The sequence below is a fragment of the Perca flavescens genome, chromosome 17, assembly GCF_004354835.1.
Source record: "Perca flavescens isolate YP-PL-M2 chromosome 17, PFLA_1.0, whole genome shotgun sequence".
NCBI lineage: Eukaryota > Metazoa > Chordata > Actinopteri > Perciformes > Percidae > Perca > Perca flavescens.
This window is the reverse complement of record NC_041347.1, coordinates 8,504,137-8,520,646: the sequence shown is the minus strand read 5'-3', so window position 1 is coordinate 8,520,646 and position 16,510 is coordinate 8,504,137. Positions and strand designations below refer to the sequence as shown.

Below are 16,510 nucleotides of genomic sequence, written 5' to 3'. Positions count from 1 at the left end.
ACTGTGGCTGACGAGGAATGGATGCTAAATTTGCAAAGTTTGCAGTTACGTGCTTATTCACCATTCTTTTTCGATTACCTATCACAACATAAATTGTGGAAGAATCTAATAAGCGGGGCCCAGGCTTGTCTTGGAAAGAGTCATGAGTGCTACTAGGCGTGCAGCCTGGACCCGGCCCATATCAGTTCATGCTTGCTAGGTACCACCAGTAACTCTGCATTCTGGGAGCGCAGTGCTCTAGTGGGACAATAGGGTATTAGGAGCTCTTCTAGATATGATGGTGCTAGACCATTTATAGCTTTGTAGGTCAAGAGAAGGATTTTAAACTCAATCCTGGATTCAACAGGAAGCCAGTGCAGAGAAGCTAATACAGGTGAAATATGATCTCTTCTCTTAGTTCTTGTGAGAACACGCGCTGCAGCATTCTGGATCAGCTGGAGAGTCTTAAGGGACTTATTTGAGCAATCTGACAGTAGGGAATTACAATAGTCCAGCCTGGACGTAACAAATGCATGGACTAGTTTTTCAGCGTTGTTTTGAGACTGGATATTCCTAATTTTGGCAATGTTACGAAGATGAAAAAAGGCTGTTCTTGAGGTTTGTTTTAGATGGGCGTTAAAGAATATATCCTGATCAAAAATAACTCCTAAATTTCTGACAGTAGTGCTGGAGGCCAGGGCAATACCATCCAGAGTAGCTATGTCTTTAGATAATGAGGTTCTGAGGTGTTTAGGTCCCAGTACAATAACTTCAGTTTTGTTAGGGTTTAACATCAGAAACTGGGGGCATTGAACCCGAGTGGACAATGTTCAAAGTTTCCCTTGCTGAAGCTGCAGCGAGGAGCTGTGGTCTTAGGGTCTTAGGTGCCTCAAGGGGCGGTAACCCACGAACACCGTGGTGGACACCGGTGGTCAGGGAAGCCGTCCGACTGAAGAAGGAGTCTTTCCGGGATATGTTATCCCAGAGGACTCTGGAGGCGGTTGCAAGGTACCGAAGGGCCCGAAGGGCTGCAGCCTCTGCCGTGAAAGAGGCAAAGCAGCGGGTGTGGGAGAAGTTTGGAGAAGACATGGAGAAGGACTTTTGGTTGGCACCAAGGTGCTTCTGGAAAACTGTTCGCCACCTCCGGAGGGGGAAGCGGGGAACCATCCAAGCTGTGTGCAGTAAGGATGGGACACTGTTGACCTCAACAGTGTCCAGTCAACTGGAGGTAATAGGGCGGTGGAAGGAGCACTTTGAGCAACTCCTGAATCCGACTAATACGCCCTCTATGTTAGAGGCAGAGCTGGAGGATGATGGGGGATCATTGTCAATTTCCCAGGTGGAAGTCACTGATGTAGTCAAACAACTCCACAGTGGCAAAGCCCCTGGGATTGATGAGATCTGTCCAGAAATGCTCAAGGCTCTGGGTGTGGAGGGGCTGTCCTGGTTGACACGCCTCTTCAACATTGCGTGGAAGTCTGGGACAGTGCCAAAGGAGTGGCAGACTGGGGTGGTGGTCCCCCTTTTTAAAAAGAGGGACCAGAGGGTGTGTGCCAATTACAGGGGCATCACACTTCTCAGCCTCCCTGGTAAAGTCTACTCCAAGGTGCTGGAAAAGAGGGTTCGGCCGATAGTCGAACCTCGGGTTGAAGAGGAACAATGCGGATTCCGTCCTGGTCGTGAAACAACGGACCAGCTCTTCACTCTCGCAAGGATCCTGGAGGGAGCCTAGGAGTATGCCCAACCGGTCAACATGTGTTTTGTGGATCTGGAAAAGGTGTATGACCGGGTCTCCCGGGAGATACTGTGGGAGGTGCTGCGGGAGTATGGGGTGAGGGGGTCTCTTCTCAGGGCCATCCAATCTCTGTACGACCAAAGTGAGAGCTGTGTCCGGGTTCTCGGCAGTAAGTCGGACTCGTTTCAGGTGAGGGTTGGCCTCCGCCAGGGCTGCGCTTTGTCACCAATCCTGTTTGTAACATTTATGGACAGGATATCGAGGCGTGGTCGGGGTGGGGAGGGGTTGCGGTTTGGTGGGCTGGGCATCTCATCGCTGCTCTTTGCAGATGATGTGGTCCTGATGGCATCATCGGCCTGCGACCTTCAGCTCTCACTGTATCGGTTCACAGCTGAGAGTGAAGCAATTGGGATGAGGATCAGCACCTCTAAATCGGACGCCATGGTTCTCAGCAGGAAACCGATGGAGTGCCTACTCCAGGTAGGGAATGAGTCCTTACCCCAAGTGAAGGAGTTCAAGTGCCTTGAGATTGGTTGGAGAATCGGTGCAGCGGGTGCGGTATTACATTCAATCTATCGCACCGTTGTGACAAAAAGAGAGCTGAGCCAGAAGCCAAAGCTCTTGATCTACCGGTCAGTTTTCATTCCTACCCTCACCTATGGTCATGAAGGCTGGGTCATGACCGAAAGAATGAGATCCAGGGTACAAGCGGCTGAAATGGGTTTCCTCAGGAGGGTGGCTGGCGTCTCTTTTAGAGATAGGGTGAGAAGTTCAGTCATCCGTGATGAGCTCGGAGTAGAGCCGCTGCTCCTTTGCGTCGAAAGGAGCCAGTTGAGGTGGTTCGGGCATCTGGTAAGGATGCCCCCTGGGCGCCTCCCTAGGGAGGTGTTCCAGGCACGTCCAGCTGGGAGGAGGCCTCGGGGAAGACCCAGGACTAGGTGGAGGGATTATATCTCCAACCTGGCCTGGGAACGCCTCGGGATCCCCCATTCGGAGCTGGTTAATGTTGCTCGGGAAAGGGAAGTTTGGGGTCCCCTGCTGGAGCTGCTCCCCCCGGCGGACTAAGATGGATGGATTAACATCAGAAAATTATAGGTCATCCAGGATTTTATATCTTTAATGCACGCTTGAAATTTAGCTAGCTGACTGGTTTTGTCTGGTTTGATTGACAAGTATAATTGGGTGTCATCCGCATAACAGTGAAAGTTAATTGAGTGTTGCCTAGTGGAAGCATATATAAGGAGAATAGAATTGGTCCAAGCACTGAGCCTTGAGGAACGCCATGGCTAACTTCAGCGTACTTGGAGGATTTATCATTAACATTAACAAATTGAGATCGATTTTAACTTTTAACCACTCAGTCCCACATTGACATTTTTTAAATCTTTGTTGTTCTTGTGAAGTGAGTCAGCAATAGTCCACTGCAGCTGGGTCAGTGTTAAAATAATGTTAAAGATACTTCCACAAAAACAATTCTATCTTGTCCTCTTCCATTAAGCAAAGGCTTGTGCTTCACTTTCCAGGGCGGGATGGTGTCAGCGAACACGGTCGACCCAGATAGGAGAGCGAGCTGTGCACGCCGCCCGAGTCTCGTTATGATTGATTTGTTTTTTTGGCTTATTCGACAGAAGGAGGCGGTCTCTTACTGGACCTTGAATGTCACCATACTGAGAGCAGAAACACATCAGTCCAGAGATTACTGTAAGTACTGATTTCACTTCACATGCTTTAGAAGGAAATCATTTGTGCTGTGCATGTTTCAGAATGACATTCAATCACTTTTCAAAATAATTCTCACCTGCTTTATTTTAAAGGTTTCACATTAAACTGACACATACAGTGCTTTATCATTGCATAGCTAAAAGTGTTACTGTAATGTTCCTATCTCTGTGTTTCAGGGTCTGAATCGGACTGCTATGTCATTCTCTCTCTCCCCACGGCAACGGCAATAACCTACCGCACAGCAACTGTGTCAAACACTAACAACCCGCAGTGGGATGAAACCTTTACCTTCAGGGTCCCCACCAATGTCAAAGTGAGTCAATGATGGCTGCACCGCTGAAAGAAACACTTCACCCAATCTATCCTTTAATATTTGATAACAATACAACTTATCCTTACTGCTGTAGCAAGTACTTTAGTATTCAAATATAATATACAAGCTTTGTAACAGCCAACAGTTACAGTATAAACCCTTATGTGATGTCATGGTTTTTACAGTTTATTTTTGATTGCTAAATGACGTGCAAAACTCTAACTACAGTCTACACAGCAGCAGTTCATGTGGACCAAACTCTAGTTTGTTTTTCATCGCTTGAACACAGTTTTCAAAACTCTACACACTTATCCCATGACTTTAACCACAACCTGCACAACACTGTGGATCTACAGAACTTTGTTCAAATGCTAACACACTGCTGTCAGAACTGTTAACCACACATTCAACACAGTCTGGTGCCTATCAAACACTGCTGATTGCAACTTTAGCTGAAAGCCTAAGAGGGTGTTTTTTTTTTAGACCTATAAGTGAACATATGCTGAATATATATATAGGGAAACCTATATATACTACAATAAGTAAGAATGAAACAATTGTACTGTTTGAGAGAAACAGGTAAAACAGGACATCTAATATATTATGATGATAAGAACATGTGGCCTGATGCTGGAGAGAGGCAGGATTAGTCACACTATTCTTTGTTACTATTACATACCTTTAGCTTGTAACTTTTTTTCCAGCAATTACGTAAATTACTACATACAAAATAAAAAAATCTATTGAAGCAAACTGATGATTTCATTGCTTCTTGTTTACCTACCATGTAAAGGCTCTTTCTATAAAGAGAAACTATTGATTAGTGTGAGGTCACTCAAATGATTGAAAGTGTAAAGATGAACAGTTTGTAGTGTGTGTCTTGGGGATTGATGCTAGTGTTTTAACTCTGTGTGTTCTCAGTGACAGTGTGTTGTCTCAGTGTGTGTGTGTGTGTCTCAGTGTGTTCTGAGTGCTAGTGTGTGTTATCTCAGTGTGTGTGTGTCTCAGTGTGTGTTGTCTCAGTGTGTGTGTCTCAGTGTGTGTTATCTCAGTGTGTTTGTGTGTGTGTGTCTCAGTGTGTTCTGAGTGCTAGTGTGTGTTATCTCAGTGTGTGTGTGTGTGTGTCTGTGTGTGTTGTCTCAGTGTGTGTGTGTGTGTGTGTCTCAGTGTGTTCTGAGTGCTAGTGTGTGTTGTCTCAGTGTGTGTGTCTCAGTGTGTGTTATCTCAGTGTGTGTGTGTGTGTGTGTGTGTGTCTCAGTGTGTGTTGTCTGTGTGTGTGTGTGTGTGTCTCAGTGTGTTCTAAGTGACAGTGTGTGTTATCTCAGTGTGTGTGTGTCTCAGTGTGTGTTGTCTCATTGTGTGTGTGTGTTTCTCAGTGTGTTCTAAGTGACAGTGTGTGTTGTCTCAGTGTGTGTATTGTTTCAGTGTGTGTGTGTCTCAGTGTGTTCTGAGTGACAGTGTGTGTATTGTCTCAGTGTGTTCTGAGTGACAGTGTGTGTTGTCTCAGTGTGTGTATTGTCTCAGTGTGTGTGTGTCTCAGTGTGTTCTGAGTGACAGTGTGTGTATTGTCTCAGTGTGTTCTGAGTGACAGTGTGTGTTGTCTCAGTGTGTGTATTGTTTCAGTGTGTGTGTGTCTCAGTGTGTTCTGAGTGACAGTGTGTGTATTGTCTCAGTGTGTTCTGAGTGACAGTGTGTGTTGTCTCAGTGTGTGTATTGTCTCAGTGTGTGTGTGTCTCAGTGTGTTCTAAGTGACAGTGTGTGTTGTCTCAGTGTGTGTATTGTCTCAGTGTGTGTGTGTCTCAGTGTGTTCTGAGTGACGGTGTGTGTTATCTCAGTGAGGATTGTTCTGAGTGTTTCTCTGCTCTCAGTGTGTTCTGAGACAGTGTGTGTGAAGAGTTGTGTTTCCAGGAGATGTGAACTGTTTAGTTCAGGTGACTGTTGGTAGTGTAGAATGGAGTTTTGTACGTGTGGCTTCAGTTGTGACCACTGTCGTTTAGCAATAGAAAAAAATAAAATAAAAAACTGTGATGTAATTTGTAAAAAGTAGAAATGTGAGCCGGCAGTGAGCTCCTCTGCTGTTCCTTCCAGAACATTCTAGAGATGCAGCTGTATGATGAGGACCCCATGGCCCGGGATGACCTGATTGCCACTCTTCTGTTTGATGTCAGCAACCTTACAGTCGGGAAGAAGGAGACCAAGGTCTTCACCATAAACCCTGAGGTAAAAGCAAATACCTCATCTTGGATTAGGACTGATGCAGCTGTACTTGTCTGTGTGTGTGTCATGTTCTTGCTTATCTTAACCCTCTGAGGACAAAAGACACACCGGCAAGTCCAAGCCATGTTTGACAACACTCCTACTCAAAAAGCAGTATTACAAAATTGTGTTTTATTCATATATATTACGCTACTTTTCTGAACCCAATACTTTTGTTAACTCATCTTAAGCACCAAAACAATTGAGTGTAGGTATGTTTTCACAAGATGATTTGAGAAATATTTCTGCTTTAGGGCCAAATTATCTCTTTATACATTGCTCTGGAACAAATTTGGGGATCACCCACCAAAAGCTGAGGTTTTTTTTGAACATTTTGACACACAGGGATCATTTGTATGCAAATTGTAGAAAGAAAAAAGTCCTGCATTCAAGTTGAAGTACAAAAGTATTAGCATCAAAACATACAAAAAGTAGACAGTACACAGTGGCTTTCCTCATGGCTCTGGCTCTGTATAGAAGAAATAACTCTTCAAAATGTATCCCCGCAATTTTGCCAGACATTCTCACAGTGCTGTTTATTTTTCAAAGCAGCAGATGAAAGAAAAAGATCAAACAGACTCGATGTGTCTGTGCTTCTGTTTGTGCTTATGAAAATTAGCCTGTATGGGTAAATCTGGCACATTTACATGAAATAAATTATATGAATACAACTTTGAAATAAAAAAGCACACAGTAAAAATACAAACACCTCATTTTGTGTCCATGTGTATGTCATGTTCTTGCTTATCTATGTGTGTTAATCAAATGATAATGGGTGAAGGTTATTCCTTTTCAATTCAGTTCAATTGTATTTATACTGTAGTATCAAATCATAACAGAAGTTATCTCAGAACATTTCACAGATAGAGTAGGTCTAGACCACACTATCATTTACAAAGACCCAACAATTTCAATAATTCTCTGTTTCAGTGGTAGAAGAAGTAGTCAGATCAAATTTACTTAAGTAAAAGTAGTAATACCACAGTGTAAAAATACTCTGTTACAAGTTGAAGTCCTGCATTAAGTAAATTAGAAAAAGTACTCAGTATGCAGAATAGCCCCTTTCTGAATAATGCATATTATATTATTGAATTCTAATGATGTATGAATTAATATGAGCATAATTTTAATGTTGCAGCTTGTATTTTTTAATATAAATACTGCTGTGAATTTCACCAAGGGATCAATAAAGTATTATGTTTATCCATGATTAAACATCATTCATTGGTGGATTATATTTGATATGACTTATCTGAATCTGCAAAGTAACTAAAGGGATTCAATAAATGTGGTGGCGTAAAAAGTGCATTTGAATTGTAGTGTAGTACAAGTTTAAGTAGAAAATGAAAATACTCTCAAAATTGTAGTAAAGTAGAGTACATGAGTAAGTGTACCTTGTCCACTCTTTTATAGGATGAAAAACTTCTCGTAGCATTTGAGCTTCTTCAGAGGTAACTGTATATAGCATGTTTTTACTTTGGAAAATATTTACAGACATTCATTTTGCTCTTCCATAATTCTTCTAATTTACCGTGTGATCTGGTCCTAAATAAATACTGTGTGTCTTTTTTGCAGAGAGGACCCCCCCTGTGAATATCTCACTAATGGCATCCTTGTGGTAAGATTTCTGACAAGGCATCAGCATGTACATAAATACAGTGTTACACCACTACTCCATCCTCCATGTTGGCTAAAACCCTGAAAAAATTTGGAAGATTACCAACTTGGAATATGAGAAGCTATGTCGGCGGTCCAGCCACCACTACGGCATAAGTTCGGAAAAATAGTAATTATCATGGCCAATTATTTCACTATTATATTGTAATTTCTCATAATATCATTAATATCATTATATTTTATATATATACACTACCGATCAAAAGTTTGTTTTTAATTGAAATTTTAGCAGTTCAAGTCCAATGAATAGCTTGAAATGGCACAAAGGTAAGTGGTGAACTGCCTGAGGTTAAAAAAAAGTAAGGTTACCCAAAACTGAAAAATAATGTACATTTCAGAATTTTACAAAAAGGCCTTTTTCAGGGAACAAGAAATGGGTAAACAACGTAAAGCTGTTCTGCAGCAATGGAGGTTGATCAAGCTTTGTAAGTTGGTGCTACCAATTCCCTCAGGTGTTCACACTGGTCTGGACTACTTACAACCCTCTCTGTTTGTATAAAAGTATTGTTGGAACACACTGTGGTACCATATACCAATAATGCTAGAAGAGGTGTGATGGCTGATCCTGACACGCTTGGGTTTATTGTTAATCAATTTGTCTGGGTTGATGAAGTTGAATGCAGAGCTGTAGTCAACAAATAGCATCCTAACATAGCTGTTGGGGGTTTCCAGGTGTGTCATGCTGTGTGCAGTGCTATGGAGATGGCGTCATCAGTGGATCTGTTGGTCCTGTATGCAAATTGATGTGATCGAGGTCAGGAGAGATGCGGGCCTTGATGTGGGGCGGTACCAGTCTCTCAAAGCATTTCATGATCACTGGTGTGAGAGCCACTGGCCGGTAATCATTCAGGCTTGTGATGGCTGAGGTTTTGGGTACAGGGATTATAGTGGCGGTTTTCAAACAGGTGGGGACTATGGCTTGCTGTAGTGACAGGTTGCAAATGCGTGTGAATACTGGAGCGAGCTGGTCAGTGCATTCCTTCAGCACTCGTCCTGGAACTCCATCAGGCCCCGTTGCTTTATTGCAGGTGATGTTGTGTAGTGCTCTCTTTACCTGGTAGCTCAGAAGAGTGAGTGGCTGATCGCTCTCTGAGGAGGTGGTGCTTGTATGTGGGTCCGGTCCCCGGTTGGAGTTGGAGCTGGAGTCTTCAAAGCGGGCCGAAGAAGGTGTTTAGCTGGTCTGGGAGAAAGGAGTCAGTTGAGGTGTGGTTACTATTGCTCTGTTTGTAGCCAGTAATGTTCTTTACACCCTGCCACATTGCACGGGGGTTATATATATATATATATAACCCCCGATGAGGGGTACCTGAGCCTGGGGCCAGAGATTGTAAACCCTCGCGTGAATCTGGGCCCCCTTCCTCCTTGTCATTCTCGACCCTCAATCCTCATGTCACAGGGAGGGGTATCAAAAGTGCTGATATGGTGCATCCAATGAGCAGCTGATTACTGTAACTGGAGACAGATTTTCTTTGACCTGTTTCCTGTCTAAATGTCCTTATGACAGATGCTGCTGTATATCTACTAAGATTTAGCTGACTCTTAGTCCAGTCTCCCTCAGCATAGGGCTGGGCGATATGGACCAAAAGTCATATCCCGATATATTTTGGCTGAATATCGATATACGATATATATCCCGATATTTTTTTCCGCAAAGTGAGAGCAAATGTTCAGTCAAAGCCAAAATCAAATATGACATGTCACAAGTAGTTTCATAGAGACAGTTGCAAAATCAAATAAATAATAAACCGGTTTCTTCACCTGGTTCATGATTAAATGCTCAGCTGTTCAAATAACAATAAAATGTAAACCTAAATACTGTATAACAGGAGTACCTTTTTTGAAATCAAAGCTCCATATTTGTGATTCGTTCCAAAGGTCAATTAAGCTTTTGATATTAATATAATCTACTTTGTTCAAAATGTAATGCCTCATGCCTGTAAGCCTAGGTTTATAGTCCCATTCTTCCACTTGATACTGCTTCCACTTAAGTAAACTAAAAGATGAACTATCGACTACAAAACAAAGAAACTAATTAATGTGTTAATACAAAGAATATTTATTATGATCGGTTCACAGATCTGAGTCCAAACGGAAACTTCACCCTTCTGAACTAAGAGTTTCTGCTTCAAGGTGAAGTTTAAAACAGACTGAAATGTCCAGGCTCATTCCTCCACTATTTATTTCTGTATGTATTTATGCGTTACATGTCATTTTAACGAGCACTGAGCTCCAGATCCTGCAGCTGCAGACGGTCTCTGCTGCCCCGCTGTAGCTTCTCTCCGTCCGCCTGCCGCCCGGCAAACTTAGTGGAACTTTCCGCCGATATCGACATACAGGTCGTCCTGGACTACGTGTAAGATCCTACCGATCACCACTCTGTCTTTGGCTGGTCCGATTTGGATCAGCGGGGACCCAGCGCAGCAGCGAGGCAAAGCTGTGTTTTTCCGGGGAAGAGACGCTGCGGCCGGCCACGGAGCTCTCCGCCTCCCGCTGCCGCCGGAGCTCAGGTTGCTGGTCGGCGGCGGCATACATAATCATAAAACACATTGTCACCTGTTAAATGTTATTCATTGCTGTTTGTTCTTTTCATTTCCTCTATCAAACATAATTAAGCAGTACAAAAGTCCGGCATCTTTAGCGTTGATCTGAATGCTTCGCACCCCTGTTCCAAGATGGCGGCGGTTTTGACGTATGTTTAGAACCTCAAGGCGACATCTGTGTATATATCTATGGGAGCAAGGATCACATTTGAACTATATCGATATATGCGATATGGTCTAATTCCATATCTCATTTAAAAATATATCGATATATTTTTAATATCGATATATCGCCCAGCCCTACCTCAGCATCAATCCGTGGTTCACAACATGGTCCACTAGTGTGCCTCTACCTCTGGCTGGGTCTCTTCCTCTTCCTCTACCTCCTTTTCCTCCACTGTGGATTCTCCCTCTCACTCTCATTCTTCTGACTCCTTCCATTTTGGTTGAAGGCAGGTGAACTTACCTGCTGCGTTTTATATAGTGCTTAAACCTGATTGGTGTGTCTACAATTTAGCAGTCATGTGTTTGCATACCTGGTGGCTGTGTTTAACCAATTGGTTCATGTGTGTTCATTTGAAAGCCTTTGCTTTGAAATTGCAAGGAAATGACATCATGATAAATGTTACATGTCATTTAGCTGACACTTTTATCCAAAGCAACTTACAATTCTTACATATCAGAGGTCACACACCTCTGGAGCAACTAGGGGTTAAGTGTCTTGCTCAGGGACACATTGGTTGATGTATCGCAGTGGGAATCGAACCCGGGTCTACCGCACCAAAGGCACGTGTCATATCCACTGCACCATCACCACCCAAATGTCTGTGTCAAATGCATACAAATGTGTTTAGTGTTTTGCAAATCACTGTGTGTGATGTTTTGCAAAAAGTGTGAAGCTGACAATGTGCTTACAGTTGTGCAAATCTAGGCCAGTATTTTGCTACTTGAGTGTAAGGTTTTGCTAATTGTGGGAAAGTTTCAATTTTAGTGTGTAAGCAATTGTAAAAAAAAAAACTGTAAGTAATGATTATTCTATTTTTGATATATTGTGTTGCCTGTTGTACTTGAATAGATATAGAATTTGCACTGACGCTATCTTGCACTATGATATCATTGTATCTTTCTGCATTTGTTTGACACCGCTCCTTCAAACATGCTACAACCAAACTTTACTGTAAGGGCACACTATTGATATCTTTCTTTGTATTTATGTAGTATGTGTGCTTGGATGTCATATGTCATATGACTACTTCAGCATTACAAATCAATCAGACTTTGTTTTGCACAAAGTGCATACAATTATCCCGCCCCGACACACAAGCACGCACAAACACACACAACACACACACACACACACACACTACACATTATTTATTCTAAAAATGGTACCTTTGGTTTACATATGTTTGTACTTTTCTTTTTTCATTTCATGCAACTGTATACAACACTGTGCTCCTCTTACAAACGTTATGTTTTGCCCAATAAATATTTTCTGTTTTACTGTAACATTACATTGTTTTTTACAGTGCACTTTTCAACCACTTTCACTAGAGAACGTTGTAAATTAGCCTATGAAAGACAAAAGAGTTTTAGATTTAGAACAACAGTGTATACATGGTATATCCAAAAATTTACTATTTTGAAAAAAGTGTTGGCCATTTGATGCAAATGCTTCATTTTGAGATGTGGTTATGGTATTTTGAATGCAGTGTTTCATTGTGAAGGAGATGTGAGGCATTTTGCATTTTGTGTGTGCAGTTTTAGGAATTGTGTGTAGAGTTTTGAAAAAAGGAGACAGTTTTGAAAACGTGTGTAAGCGGTTGGAAAAAACTGTAAGAAATGCTTTGATGCAAATTTGATTGATTCCATTGATTCTTATTTTCAAACTCTGGCTGAAAACCAAAATACTGTAAATATTACACAAAATACATGTAAACCAAATTATGAGTATGAGTGCCAGAGTATAAGAAATTAAGAAAAAAAATAAAATCTATTACAGTAAAGTATAAACATCTATTACTGTAGAGTATAAGAAATAACCACTACTGATTTAGGCCACATGGCCTAACCCTGCAGACTGATTGCTAATTGAAGATTTGTGTGAAGGAGTGTCAAACAGGTGCTTCAGTGATTTCATACTGATGTAGGTAATTTATAATAATTAGGAACAGATGCTTTCTGTTTGGTTACCATAGCTAAAACAATGGAGTTTGGATTGCTTGAATGACATCCGTGTTAACTGTTCTGCAAAAGTATTTATTTTTTAGGACAATGCTTGTGCAGGCAGTTATGATGAATTGGGAATGTATCTTATTTTGATGACCCTAACCAAAGGAATTGATCTCTGTTTGTGTCTTCCAGGCTGCCCCATTCGCTGCACTGGATATTGATGTTAACAAGCTACGCAGCAATGACCGTATGTAGGCTACTATTCTGTCCAATCCGATAATTCCATAAATGACTTCAGGCTTTCACTTTCAATAATTTGAAAGATGGATTCAGAACACCTTCACAGATATGAAGAATTGTATTGCCAATAAACTATACTAAGAATGTAGAAAAAATAACTAATTGAAGGCCAACATTACATTTTAATCAATATTATTATATTAACAATGGGTCAAATGACTATATGTAATGTGAAAGACTAGTAGTAATGAACCCACAGTGAATTAACACTCAACTTTGGTCATACCGAGCGTTTCAGCATCCTAACCTATAGGTTTTTTTACGACCAGTAACTCAAGCAGGCAGTTTTTTTTAGCCAAAGAGCTCGGAAAACTATCAAAGTTAGTGACGAGCCGGAGAACACATTGGAGAATGGAGCAACTAAAGAGACAGATATTTCCCTCAGGACTTGGATGGAAGTAAAAAGGAGAGTAAATATTTGACTCACAATCACTCAGTTTCCAGAGACACAACTCCAAGTGAATCTTAATATTGCCTCATAGCTGCTGGATGAAGAAAAAAAATCCACTGATTGCCAACAAGTATGTCATCTCAATTGTATTGTATATACTGTTGTAAGTCGCTCTGTTGTCCATGCAGGAGTTTATCATGCAGGTGTTGCCATTGCACTGACACTGTCAGGGGCACACATTAACAGCAGAACACAGAGAGCCCGCTGATAAGGAAGATACATATGCATAGTGTGGATGAATCCAGCGGTGGAAGAAGTATTCAGATCCTTTACCTAAGTACAAGTACTAATACCCCACTGTAAAATACCCTGTTACAGGTAAAAGTCCGGCATAGAAAATGTTACTTGAGTAAAAATCTGTAAGTATCACCAGGGAAATGTAGTTAAAGTATAAAGTAATCACGGAAGGCTTGTATCATGTGGACACGCCAAAAGTTTTGTTGTCATTATTTAGAATAGAAACTACACACTATAGCTATAACTTACATTCACAGTGAGCGTTGCAGTCTAAGCAAGTCTTTTTCAAATTTGTAGATCCTCTAAATTTTTCTAAGCTCCACCCACTGACCAAGGGACAGACAACAAATAACAGAAATCAAGAATCCTTGGAGAAGTCATCATCAGGACAAAATTATTGCCTAGTCGTATTATGACTCATCAAGCAACAGCAAAATTGGTATTCAGTTTTCACAGATTAACATGAAATATTTAGCTTGCAAATAACATTTTTCACACCAGATACCAGGGACAAGGTGCTGAAACTGAGGGGTGCCTATCAGGAGAATCACACACTTAATGCAGAGGAAACCCCAAAACTGCGTTTCTACATCAACAGAGACTTGGAGACAGAACTAGGAGTGGCAGTGAGTTTTATTTTTATTTTTGTTTGACAGAGAGATGCCACATATTTTATCAGTGGAAGCAGTTCTTAATAAACTACTTTTTGAAGGAAGGAGGGAATCAAATAAGAAAAGAGAAGCATGAAACCTTCACCCTTTTATTATTTTTAAGGAATGCATAGCGTTTTTCTACAATAACTGCCACAAGTTAATAGGGCTCATCAGAATCTTACAGAATGTAAAACATGGCATGTTATTTTCTCTTTGCCTTTCAGCCCTCTTATGAAACCTTTGCTCCATTGGAAACGTCTATAAAACTCCAGCCACTACCAGAGGAACGAGCACGCAAAGTGTCCCTTGTTGTTAATCAGGTAAGAACTTAGTTGTGTGTTGTTTTCTTCCAAAATGGCAAAGAAGAAACATTTCCTCATGTTAAACGTTAAGCCAAAACAATAACTATGGTGCTAAAAGTCTCATAAGAATTCGCAACTCATTAAACACAATGCACAAATGAAGGCAGTGAGTGATTAGTATCCTTAAAAATGCAGTGTTGCAAATTCTTATGAGACTGTTTTAGCACCATAATAACAAACTAAATGTTTCCATTTGCATTTACTAAAGACGCAGTATCTCCAGAGTTTTTTGATGGAAGTGTAAAAAACTGCAGTTCCTAGAATGGCCATTTGAGGTTGTTTTTTATGTTTTATTTCCAGTTTAAATTACATTCAGGCTTAAAGTTTTGCATAATTAATGGTGTGCCGCTGTGAGTGACAGGTGGCTGTAGTCACAGGAGACTGTAGAAGTCATTCAGCCCTTTTTTTGGATTACTTGGGAGGTCGGAACCATCAGGCACTTCCAAGATGGCAACGGTCGGAGCCACCAAGAGCTGGCCACTTTGAGTTTGATTTTGGCTCTTCAGAAACCTATGGGTGACGTGACAGAGATTATGTCTTATGTCTAAGGGGAACTCATGTGTGGCGGGAAGATGATGCAAGGACTGCGTTTGATTCATTGTCCGGATTGTTCCCACATGCTGTCAATACGGTGGCCCTGAGAGTCCACTGCACTGCTACTTGGGAAAGCACATGCAAATGGTCCAAAACATATTAACAAAACCAGTGGCGGCTGGTGATAATTATTTTTGGGGGGGCACTTATTTTTGGTGGTGGGAGGGGGGGGCAAATAAATACAAAGCAGTACTTTGAAACTGGGCAAAACAACCAGCACAACTTTATTTAAACAACTATGTATTTAAAAAGAGCTTTCAAGATTCAAGTTACAAACATAATAAGATAGTGACTCACTAGTGATAGTGACACTTTTTTTTAACTCACAACAGAGTAACTTGACTTAACTGTAGGGTTATTTTTTTTTCTGTCTTCATTTAACTCGTAGCTTGGGCATGAAACAAATTGCACCCACGACCAGTACTACTTTAAAACTTGAGATTATGCAAAATAATCTTTTACCAGAAGTCTAGCATGGCTAAACTAAATGATTCAGTATGGTAATCAAAATCAGTTTGGGAGATAGGCCAATTAGGTTCAAACCCAATGTACTCAAACCACAACTTAAATATCAAAAACCTGACAAAGAAAATAAAAATATAAAACCAAATTAACCAAAAACTGAGATCTCTTATTTCATAGAGATAACCAGGGGAATACTAAATCAGTCTGTTTGTTCAACCCTGTTTCATTAGTTTGAGTGCACTCAAGTTCCTACCACCACCCTTAGCAGGTAAAACTGTCCATCTGGCTCCTCAGAGAATAGAGGAGGGAAACAACGTGAAAATCCTGTGAGTAGTGGAGATGATGATGGCGAAGGGCTAGTGAGCGGTAAGAAGATGGTGGTGATGAAGATGAAGAAGAAACCCAGGAGGCAGTATGACGGCGGTGACTTGAGCAGCACAGTTCTGTCTCCTAGAGGCTCACCAAAAAACCAGCCTGCACAAAACGTGAAGAATAATCACTCAGTTGCCCATAGTAACAGTTCACTTGTGTTTCTTCTCAAGATACAACATATTCTTACATACTACACATTTTAACCACATTTCACTTAAACATTTTAGCTTAAACTCCATGTTATTTGTCCATCTTAATTGACTAGCTTATAGAAAACATAGCAGTCACAACTCAAGGACGGAAAATACATACGCGTCTAGCTGAATTAACCAACAGCTAAGTTAAAATTTACAACAACAATTTCAATATTAACCATACCCTTTTATCAGGTTCATCAGGTTAGTAGCTAATTCCGACTGGCTTTAAAACACAAATCAAGCAACAATTCTCAAGGTTATCAACACCGATAGTAGTAATTTGCTGTTAGCTAGCTAGCAGCTAAGATTGTAGAACTTCTCTTTCACGAATCTCTCCTTGTTTATTGTTGCTAGTTTCCTACTTTAATCAAAGTGGTTAGACCATTTCAGCAACACAAGAGCTACCTGCTGGCGCTACTATTGTGTCCACCTTCTCTCTCCAGTAGCGGCTGGGGGAAGAGTTGAATGACAGGTGTTGAGAACCA

General features: G+C 41.2%; 1 protein-coding gene across 1 annotated transcript in view; it reads left to right on the top strand.

Annotated features, from left to right (window-relative positions):
- pla2g4f.1 (phospholipase A2, group IVF, tandem duplicate 1) overlaps nucleotides 1–16,510 on the top strand; it is a 46,155-nt gene that overhangs the window by 11,923 nt on the left and 17,722 nt on the right. The window contains exons 3-10 of the mRNA XM_028604181.1: nucleotides 3,343–3,415; nucleotides 3,613–3,749; nucleotides 5,838–5,969; nucleotides 7,419–7,456; nucleotides 7,581–7,623; nucleotides 12,587–12,641; nucleotides 13,884–14,008; nucleotides 14,260–14,355. Coding sequence (XP_028459982.1) covers nucleotides 3,343–3,415; nucleotides 3,613–3,749; nucleotides 5,838–5,969; nucleotides 7,419–7,456; nucleotides 7,581–7,623; nucleotides 12,587–12,641; nucleotides 13,884–14,008; nucleotides 14,260–14,355 — 699 coding nt within the window. The remainder of the gene's footprint in view (nucleotides 1–3,342; nucleotides 3,416–3,612; nucleotides 3,750–5,837; nucleotides 5,970–7,418; nucleotides 7,457–7,580; nucleotides 7,624–12,586; nucleotides 12,642–13,883; nucleotides 14,009–14,259; nucleotides 14,356–16,510) is intronic.